The sequence below is a fragment of the Otolemur garnettii genome, unplaced genomic scaffold (assembly GCF_000181295.1).
Source record: "Otolemur garnettii isolate 467f Iridium unplaced genomic scaffold, OtoGar3 scaffold00051, whole genome shotgun sequence".
NCBI lineage: Eukaryota > Metazoa > Chordata > Mammalia > Primates > Galagidae > Otolemur > Otolemur garnettii.
The window spans coordinates 9,137,405-9,148,582 of NW_003852446.1; the positions used below are offsets into that span (position 1 = coordinate 9,137,405).

The window sequence follows — 11,178 nt, forward strand, 5'->3', positions numbered from 1 at the left end:
AGCTTGAGGCCTTGTCTAAAAAAAAAAAAAAAAAAGAAGAGGGGAGGTGGATCAGTAAGCTCCCACCTAATGGGTGCAATGTAGGGGTATATGGCACACTTCCTGGCTGAGCATCAACTCAGACTTTACCTTACGAATGCAAATAATGTATCCTAATCATATGTGCCCTTATATTAATCTGAAAAAAAAATTAAAAGATTAAAAAAAGTTCTAATTCAAACCAACCTCCCAGAGAAACTTAGGCCCTAATTTCAGATACTCTTCCCCAGTGCCAGTCAACTGACACATTGGCAGAATCTAGAGAGAAACCAGTTCCTCTGATTACCCCTTCAACACGTGCATGAACCAGTTGCTTTTTTCACAATCTCAGGACCCTTCCCTTATATATATGCAGCACTGAGGTGGAGGAGATGGGAGACTGGTTTAGTCAATATCCAGCAGTTCAGTACCCCAGGATTACTAGCTTAACCCCTGATAAACCCTCAGTAGTCATACAGCAAAGCTGTTAGATCTTCAGAAGAAACTTTCCAGAGGCCTTTGAGATACTGAGGTCCCAGGACCTCATGATTGAACCTTTTCAATGAAAAAAGATCAAGGAGTCAAATTTCTCCATGGCTTGCATAGGGAGTCAAAGAAGTCACCTGGAAGTGTGAATAAAAATGTTTTGGCATCCTGGGTCCGAAGCTTTGAATGGGTGGCAAGGAAGAATTTTCAGTGTAGTTAACAGGCAATGCCACTCATAGGCCCTCCACTCTGAGGAAATACCTCACTTTTGAGATTAAACAAAGTCAGGTGATTCTTGTGAGTCTGAAAAAAAGAAGCTATTATAGTTGCCCACCAAAGAACCTAATCATCTGTGTGTATTCATCTATGAACTCTTTCTCTCACCAGACACTAACAGAGTATCTACCTGCTTCAGGCTCAACAGGACTCACAAGAAAGGAACGTAGGATTATGGCAGATGACACAGGCAGAAGACTATAGAGTTTTGTAGAAGGCCTTTCTTATTGTTTTGTTTTGTTTTAGGCAGAGTCTCATTCTGTTGCCCTGGGTAGAGTACCCTAGGGTCATTGTAGCTCACAGCAACCTCAAACTTCTGGGCTCAAGTGATCCTTTTGCCTTAGGTTCTCAAGTAACCGAGACTACAGGAGTGCACCACCATGCCCGCCTGGCCAGTTTTTCTATTTTTAGTCCAGACTGGGTGTTGAACTCCTAAGCTCAAGCAATCCACCCACCTTGGCCTCTCAGAGTGCTAGGATTACAGATGTGAACCACCATGCCCAGCCTGCAGAAGGCCTTTCACATCATGTCCAATGCTAACTAAAGTTGACTCAAGGCCTTCTTGAAACGATTTACAATCTGTCTTCAATTACTATAGCAAAGTATTTTTAAGTGCCATAAACCAGAGAGGCAGAACTCTTTCAACTAATAGCAAGGTCCCCAGGAACAGTGAGAGAGATCCAGGACCTTCAAGAGAACTGACACTATCAGTGTCAGTCAGAACTACTATAGGCCACACGGAAGGATAAGCGCACTGACAGGAGGTGTGAGTACCCTTGGACCCAGCCAGGCAGAAAACTTGTAAAGTCCAGTGTGCTTGGGTGAAAGGGATTGAGGGGAGAGCCAGACACGCCCCAGAGTCTAAGGTTCTCAGGCCTTAATTTTGACAGCTGGGAAGATTACATATACAGAAAAGTATTCTCCCTGCTCAAGTGGCCCAACCAATGCACTCCTGCCCTTTTCACACCAGGGCCTCAGTCACACAGTCCTAAGGCCCTAAGAGCCAAAAAGTACCCTGCAATCTCTGCCAATGTTACAACACTCTTAAGTCAGAGCCCAAGTGGGTCAAACAATTAACCCCTCAAAAATGTTCTCCAAATGGGGACAAAGGGCCTGGAGGTAACATGGAACTACAAATACCATACTAGCTTTCTGACAAAAAGCCACCCCAAAAATGTTATGAACCACACCGCTAATGAGCAAAGATAAAGGAATTTCAGCCAACACCCAACTTCCTCCCTTAAAGCACTGCTTTGCTGTTAAATATTGAACTCCATGCCAGAAGTCGCTAAAGTGGGAAGATTCTCCCAGCCCAGGCCTAGTGGTCTGTGCCCGGGCGGGGTCACAGCGGACCAGCGCCCAAATACCGGAGCATTAGTTCCGCCCGCCCCGGCCGGCTTCTTCCGCAGCTGCCCACGGGGAGCTCAGAGGGAGGGCGTGGACGCACCCCGCCAGCCCCCAGTCAGGCTCCTCCACCCCGGGCTACGTACCGCAGTGCTGCCCGCCTCATCGCGCTAGGCTGCCGTGCACGCGGATGGAGAACCGGGCCCGCAAGGCAGTCGGACAGAAGGAAAGGAAGGTGCTGGCGCGAGAACCAGACCAACCGTCACTCCCTACAACCGCGCCCTGACGGCGAAGCGGCCCTGGAGATACACCACACCACTGGGGACGCAGCCACGCTGTGCAGAGGCGGGGTCGCACCGCCCCGGAGGGCGGGGCCGCGCCGCCCGGGGGGCGGGGCCGCGCTGCTCCCGGCAGGGCCTGTCTGTTAACCGAAGGAAAGCTGAAATGAAGTCCACCTTTGCGGAGCTTCCCACGCAATCAGCTGTGCCGGGTCTGTTGCTAAAGCGGGGGATCAGCCTATTCCCGGTTGAGTAAATGTACCACGCAGCACTGCCAGGGCGGTGACGGGAAGAAAAGGCGCGGCTCTGCCCAGTGGAACTTGTCTCCGTTGCTATTCTTGACCTCTGCGCCTCGGCTTCCAGTCTGTGGTTCTTGCCCTTGCCTTCAAGGAATCTCTTAGGCAGCTTTCCAAAATACAGATGCTTAGGTATTTAGTCACGTGTGCCGCCTGGGCTTCTAAAGGTCTAAAAGTGTCCCAGGATATAAATTTACCTATTGGGTACAATGTACAATATTCAGGGGAAGGCCAGGCTAAAAGCTCTGACTTCAGCATTATACAATTCATCCATGTAACAAGAACATTTGTACCCTCTAATATTTTGAAATAAAAATTATATTTAAAAATACAATATGGGGGCTGAGAGCAGTGGCTCACGCCTGTAAGGGAGGCCAAGGCACGTGGATCGCCTGAGCTCACGGGTTCAAGACCAACCTGAGAGAGAGCGAGACACCACCACCGCCCCATCTCTAGGGTATCTGGGTGTTGTGGCGGGTGCCTGTAGTCCCAGCTACTTGGGAGGCTGAGGCAAGAGAATCGCTTGAGCCAAGAGTTGGAGGTTGCTGTGAGCTGTGACACCACAGCACTCTACCCAGGGCAACAAAGTGAGACTGAGCCTCAAAAAAAATAAAAAAGAATAAGAAAATATGGGAAAGAGAATAAAAGGTGTCTTTCAATCCAGAAAAAGATAAAAAAAAAAAAGGTTCCCCAGGTGATGCTAATGTAACCAAAACTTGACAAGAAAAACTTAACAGAAAAAACTTAACAGAAAAAATTGTTCCTCTTCTAATCTCGGCCTGCCCCCTAGTGTTTGACATCTTGGCCGACCTAGAGAAAGTCAAGGCCAAAGAACCTTAAGATTTCACCCCACAACCTGATTCTCAATTTCATTTAACGTACTCTTATTTAACTGTCTGCATTACGCCAGGCACTGTTGTAGACTCTGGGGATGCAAAAAAAAAAAAAAAAGCCCAGTTAGGGGGCTTAAGTTATAGGGAAGGAAAACAAATCAGCAAATAGGTTAACAAATAACAATTTCAAACATGGTAGTCTTAAGAGGAAATAAAACAAGGTAATGAGAGGGGTCTTTTGAGAATACATGCAAGTCTTACTTTGCCTCTAAAAATGGTAATTTCCTAGGAAGCAAAGACCATATCATATGTTTCATTGGAATAACCCATACTTAGTAAAATTTGTCAATAACATTGAGCTAGCTGTTTTTAATCATTTAACAAGTTATAAATAGTTTTCTATTTTACCTAACTGTCTCTGTTTTTAGCAGTCTCACAACCAAAAGACTCCTCTTTTAGACCACAGGGATCTCTCCTTCATTTTTGTTCATATTCTCTGTACCTTTTTAGTGCCTGTTTTGTTGCGTTGTGTCAGCCATACATATTTATACTCTACCACACCCAACACACAGTGCAATAAATATTGTCTTGGAATTATACCATTTTTGTTCATTTTTTTTTTCTTTTCTGAGACAGAGTCTCACTCTGTTGCCCTGGGTAGAGTGCTATGGCATCATTGCTCACAACAACCTAAAACTCTTGGGCTCAAGTGATCCTCTTGCCTCAGCCTCCTGAGTAGCTGGGACTACAGGTGCCTGTCACAATGCCTGGCTAGTTTTTCTCTTTTTAGTAGAGACCAGGTCTCACTCTTGCTCAGGCTGGTCTCGAACTCCTGAGCTCAAGCAATCCACCTGCTTTGGCCTCCCAGAGTGCTAGGATCACAGGAATGAGTCACCATAACCAGCCATTTTTGTTCATTTTTACTTGAACGTTTGGTTGAAGCAATAGGAGGCTCAGGGAGAAAAATTAAGTTCAAGAGAACTTTTTGGGTTATATATATGGTATAATAAGTAGGACAGTTTACAATTTTTGTGCAATCAAGTAACTTTCCATCAGTTTCCAAAATAAAGCTAGATACAATCTCATCAATACATATTAACAGCATTGATTTCAGCTGGAATAGCTAGAACTAGGAATGCAATGCCATGAAGATGCCTTCTCTTCATTGTTTATCTTTGCTTTGCACACTGGCTTCATTCTTTTTTTCTCTCTGTGTAATGGTATTCTCTACATTGCAAAAGAAGCTCCTGAACTTTTTTTTTTTTTTTTGGCAGTTTTTGGCCGGGGCTGGGTTTGAACCCACCACCTCCAGCACACAGGACCAGCGCCTTACTCCTTTGAGCCACAGGCACCGCCCAGCTCCTGAACTTTACATCTTACAACTACAGCCACACACATAAGAGACTGGCCCAGATTTCTATGTCCCAAGTACAAAAACTCCTGAGAAGAGATTCACTGGCCTAATTGAGGTCAGGTACACATTCCTGGACTAGTCAACTGTGGCAGCAAGGCAAGGGCATACAATTGGTCCACTTGACTTACCGGGAACCCTCTCACCCAGACCCGGGTCACAGTTGTTGGGTCACAATTTACTACCATGGCTGTTTCCACAAGAAAGCACACAGATGAGGATCACTTTCTTAGAAAAGGAGTACCAAGAAATCAAACCCATAGAGATCCACTAAAGATGTTATTTAAAGATGGAAAAATGATCTCATCACTTAGCCTTAGTTCTAACCTCAGAAAACCCCTGCCTGCTAGACCTAGCCAGCACAGCATTCATGCACATGTCTCCAATTATCTCAATTGGCAGTATACATAAAATTCTTAAAACAACTTAGCAACCCTGGTTTCTACATGTGTAGTGGTGGTGTTGTCAAGTATATTTTCTATACCACATTTTGGATAGCAGGGATGGCAGGTAAAGTGGTCACAAAATCAGATCAGAAAGTGTGCAGCAATTGTATAGTGGTGTTAATCACTGTCCTTGAGTAAGAGATTCTCCACCCCTGCCTTTTTGTTTCTTGTTATGTTCCATTAGTTCTATTTTGATATGGTCTCAGGGTAACAAAGATGGTATGAAATGTGTGATTAAAATAAAAGGCTCCTAACCATGTTGACAGATACATAAGATATTACCAATGTCATTATAATAAACAGAGCAATAAAATCAAATAAGAAACCTAACAATACATTGTCAGTTAAATCTAGTATTATAAGTGAAAAAGATCTAATAACCATCTTTTGTTGGGCTGATGAACTATATATACTACTTCTGAATATCTGACTTAGGGAGAAAATATTCTTGGGAATCTGTCAGCAACTTTCAAATAAACTAATTCAAGCTATGATTTCATTAAAATGGAAAAACCACTTTTTAAAAATTAGCTTATTTCAGGCTGGGCATGGTGGCTCATGCCTGTAATCCTGGCACTCTAGGAGGCCAAGGCAGGAGGACTGCTTGAGATCAGGAGTTGGAGACCAGCCTGAGCAAGAACAAGACCCCCCATTTCTACCAAAACAAAAAATTAGCCGGGCATGGCACATGCCTGTAGTTCCAGCAACTCAGGAGGCTGAAACAGGAGGATCACTTGTGCCCAGGTATTTGAGGTTGCAGTGAGCTATAATGATGCATTGCACTCTAGATGGGACAACAGAGAGAGTCTCTGTCTTTAAAAAAAAAAAAAAAAGGCTTGGCACCTGTGGCTCAAGCGGCTAAGGTGCCAGACACATACATCTGAGCTGGCGGGTTTGAATCCAGCCTGAGCGGGCCAAACAACAATGACAGCTGCAACCAGCTGCAACCAAAAGATAGCTGGGCGTTGTGGTGAGTGCCTATAGTCCCAGCTACTTGGGAGGCAGAGGCAGAAGAATCGCTTGAGCCCAGGAGATGGAGGTTGCTGTGAGCTATGATGTCACAGCACTCTACCCAGGGCCACAGCTTGAGACTCTGTCTCAAAAAAAAAAGCTTATTTCACAGATTACAGAGATTATACAAAAGGTTCTAGAATAAAATTGGGAGGGGGAGGACGAAACAATGGAAAAATATTTTCCACCTAAACATTCAAGAAAAAACCACAAAGACAAGTGGGCTGTTATATGAAAGTGCTTAGTATTATACCAACTTGCTCCATCTGCAGCAAAAACAAGCATGGGTTCCATGCCCATAGCTCAGTGGTTAGGGTGCTGGCCACATACACCAGAGCTGGTGGATTCAAACCTGGCCCAAGCCTGCTAAACAACAATAACAACAACAACAACAAAAAATAGATAGGCATTGTGGCTGGAGCCTGTAGTCCAAGCTCCTTGGGAGGCTGAGGCAAGAGAATTGCTTAAGCCCAAGAGTTTGAAGTTGCTGTGAGCTGTGACACTACAGCACTCTACTGAGGGCAACATAGTGAAACTCTATCTCAGAAAAAAAAAAGCAGCATAGGCAACTTAGAAACCATGACTTTTTTTTTTTTTTTTTGCAGAGTGTCAAGCTGTCATCCTGGGTACAGTGCCATGGCATCATACCTCACGGCAACCTCCAACTCTAAGGCTCAAGCCATCCTCTTGCCTCAGTTTTTCTATTTTTAGTAGACACGGGGTTTTGCTTTTGCTCAGGCTAGTCTCAAACTCGTGAGCTCAAGCAATCCACCTGCCTCCACCACCCAGAATGTTAGGATTATAGGTGTAAGCCACCATGTCCAGCACAATTTAGAAATTGTGACTTTTTTCTTTGAGACAAAATCTCACTTTATCACCCTGGGTAAAGTGCCATGGCATCACAGCTCACAGCAACCTCCAACTCTTGGGCTTAGGCAATTCTCTTGCCTCAGCCTCCCAAGTATCTGGGACTACAGGTGCCTGCCACAATGCCCAGCTATTTCTTTGTTGTTGTTGTTGTAGTTGTCATCATTGTTGTTTAGCAGGCTCAGGTTAAGGGTGAATGGATTGCTGATATAATAAACCAAAAATTCAAATATTTATTGTCATTTTCTTTTTCTTTTTTTTTTTAGAGACATAGTCTCACTTTATTGCCCTGAATAGAGTGCTGTGGTGTCACAGCTCATAGCAACCTCCAACTCCTGGGCTTAGGCAATTCTCTTGCCTCAGCCTCCTGAGTAGTTGGGACTACAGACACCTTCCACAACACCCAGCTATTTTTTTGTTGTTGTTGTTGTTGTTGCAGTTTGGCTGGGGCTGGGTTTGAACCCACCATCCTCAGTATATGGAGCTGGTGCCCTACCCACTGAGCCACAGGCACCACCCAAAACCATGACTTTTTTTAAATCTCTTTCTCTACTTTTCTCCAGCTCCACTTTTATGACTGCTTAGGTTCTTATGTTTATAAATGGTTCTTTTTTTCCTCTAATAACTTCCTTTTACTTAAAAATGGCAGATAGGTTCCCTGGTTTAGAAAAATCAGGCTAGTGGGAGGACGTTGTCCAGTAAAAAATAAATAAATACAAGAAAAAGAAAAATCAGGCTAATTCTATAAGAAATAAAAATGTTAATTAACAGAAAACAGAGTTCATAGCACTAATATAGAACCCTAAATAAGCTCTCTTCCTCTTCCCCTAAGCGGCTTGAGGTGATCTGTGAAAATGGTTCGCTATTCACTTGACCCAGAAAACACCACATAGTCACACAAGTCAAGAGGCTCAAATCTTTGTGTTCACTTTAAGAACACATGTGAAACTTCCCAGGCCATTAAGGGTATGCATATACAAAAAGCCACCAAGTATCTGAAGGATGTCACCTTAAAGAAACAATGTGTACCATTCCAACATTACAATGGTGGAGTTGGTAAGTGTGCCCAGGCCAAACAGTGGGGCTGGACACAGGGTCAGCGGCCCAAAAAAGAGTGCTGAATTTTTGCTGCATATGCTTAAAAATACAGAGAGTAATGTTGAACTTAAGGGTTTAGATATAGATTCTCTGGTCATTGAGCATATCCAAGTGAACAAAGCACCCAAGATGCGTCGCCAAACTTACAGAGCCCATGGTCACATTAACCCATACATGAGCTCCCCCCTGCCACATTGAGATGATCCTTACTGAAAAGGAACAGATTGTTCCCAAACCAGAAGAAGAGGTAGCACAGAAGAAAAAGATATCCCAGAAGAAACTGAAGAAACATAAACTTATGGCACAGGAATAAATGCAACAGAAAATAAATGCAAAAACAAAAAAAAAGAACCCTAAATAATTCTGAAAATAGGAAATAATTCTGTGGTTTGATAGTTTAAAAAAAAAAAACTGGGCAAAGGCAAGATGGCTGACTAAAGCCTGCTTTCCACCGACGGTCCCATCCAGAAGGAGAGTTAAAGGACAGAAGTTTAGCAAGTAAGCTGATGGTTTGGAGCTGAACCAAGAGAGAAGGTTGAAGAATGCACATCAACCCTGCTGAGGCAAGCTGAACCCCAAGGATACAAACAATAGATACAAAATACATCGCCAAGCGGATGGTAGTCCCCTCCCCCATGGGAACAGCTCGCAGTATACTTTCTACAAACAACCAAGCAGAGTTCAAACATCCTCCCATTTTATCCCATGGGAGAGATCCTCTAAAAACTAGACCACCTTCCCCTACTACGGTGCCATGGCACTCTCCTGCCAGGCATAAAACTGTATAAAACTGTATATATTCTCTACCTGCAATTCTGAACTCCCAGCACTCCCCTCCACTCTCACCCTGAGGTCTGGAAGCCAGTCCCCCTGGAGTTCAGATTCTTGGCCATTTTCTCGAGAGGTGTGGACAGGGTATGGGCTGTTGCAGGTCTGTGCTGATTCTGTGGTATGGGGGTAAGGAGAAGACAATTGTCTGAAGGAACCATATGGGAGAGGGAAAGATGGTGTCGTGCGCCACAGAGCAGGAGCAGCAGCAGTGGGAACAATAGGGCTCACACCCCTGGGGATATTTTGGAGAGACACTCCCTGTCTCTCTGGGCAACCAGAGAAAGCTGAGCATCTTCTCTGGTGGCAGACACTGGTGGAACAGATCTGGGACGGTAACGCAGGCCCCATGAGCAAAGGGTATGCCTGAGGCGGTACCTGCCTAGGTGGGCATGGCGGGGAAAGAGAATAGCAGAGACACACATGCAGAGATGGCATACTCCCAGGGCATGGCTGAGCCAGAAGGACTGCATTAGTAAGCCTAAGAAGCACCCAACCCTCAGGGTATCATGGCTGAGACAAAGGCAGGCGAGCAGAGGCTGGAACTCAGAGCCAAGTGTGAGCTCTAACCGCATCCGCCCCAACCCAGACTGCAGCAGAGACAGACACACCAGCTCTGGGCAGCAGCAAAGACCAGGGCCTAGTCGCAGTTTCTGTGAACTCAAACAGCGCCTAGTCCGCAGGGGAATACAGCCAGGTCAGAATCACAAATTCTACAAAAATATAAGTGTCAGCAACATCAATCAGGTGCAGAGCTGGAACTGAGTAAACTGCCTCAGCTTCCATTAACCATCTGAGGTTGTCAGGCCTCAGCCCCCCTTGCCAGATGGTGCAGAGTGCGGAGGCCTGGCCAAGGAGACACAGATCTCCCTGTGACTCAGGCAGGCATAAACCCCTGGAGCATCTGCTCATTAGAGGGAACTGGGTCACAGCCCTGCAGAGTTACCAGTGACTGGGTGTGACAGAAGTGCAAGGTAGACAAGGAGGCATCAACCTTCCCAGACTAATTCATTTGCTTGGAGTTGGGGTCCTTCTGACTCCACAGAGTACCAGAACAAGTCATACTCAAGCTGTCAGCAGACTCCTGCTATCTAGTTGCTGGAGACCTTTTGAACTATCCCACTTGAGACTGGGTGCTGACTGGAACAATTGATTTGGATCTCTCGGATCTCTCGGACTGGACCAATCATCCAAGGACTACCCAAAGTGGTACCCTGGGTGTATGGTTCTGGGAAGGTTTGATTTTCCTTTTCCAGCTGTTGGCTGTGGCGGGCAGAGTGACTTAATTGCTGGTACTTCTCCACAGCTGAGACTTCAACCTAGAGTAACTAATTCACTAGGGTAGGACACAGACCAGCTAAAAACAAGACAGAGCCACTTAGCCCCACCACAACAAGTAAGTCCCCACTGTCTCAGGCCATAGCACTGTACAGGTCCTTTGCAAAGCTCTAGGGGAAAAGATACAGACACCAGTCACAGCTCTTGGGAAAATGGCTGGTTAATCACTACTGCAGGAGCCCCCCAACTCAACTTCACCTTATCTGCTCATCTAGCCAAATGGTGTAAAATAATCATGGGGCAGAATCAGCGGAAAAACTCCAGTAACATGAATAACCAGAGTAGATCAACTCCCCCAAGGAATGATATGGCAGACACAACTGAAGATCCCATTCATAAACAGATGGCTGAGGTGTCAGAAATCAAATTTAGAACTTGGATTGCAAATAAGATTAATTGAATGGAGGTAAAGTTGGAATTAGAAATTCAAGGGGCATTTCAAAAGTTGTCTCAAGAATTCAATGAATGCAAAGACAAAATCACCAAAGATTTTGACACATTGAGACAAGAATTTGCAGCCCTCAAAGATCTGAAAAATACAGTATAATCCATCAGTAACAGAATGGAGCAAGCAGAAGAAAGGATTTCTGACATTGAAGACAAAGCTTTTGAACACTCACAAATGCTCAAAGAGGAAGAGAACTGGAG

At 45.0% G+C, this 11,178-nt stretch overlaps 1 protein-coding gene and 1 pseudogene across 1 annotated transcript in view; one reads left to right on the forward strand and one right to left on the reverse strand.

The window, feature by feature from the left end:
- Positions 1 to 2,445, reverse strand: part of ACOT9 (acyl-CoA thioesterase 9) — a 47,236-nt gene extending 44,791 nt beyond the window's left edge. The window contains exon 1 of the mRNA XM_003791911.3: positions 2,271 to 2,445. Within this exon, the coding sequence (XP_003791959.1) occupies positions 2,271 to 2,290 (20 nt within the window). The 5' untranslated portion in view covers positions 2,291 to 2,445. The remainder of the gene's footprint in view (positions 1 to 2,270) is intronic.
- A 5,675-nt stretch (positions 2,446 to 8,120) lies between these two features.
- On the forward strand, positions 8,121 to 8,678 carry LOC100941981 (annotated as a pseudogene).
- Positions 8,679 to 11,178: the final 2,500 nt, after the last annotated feature.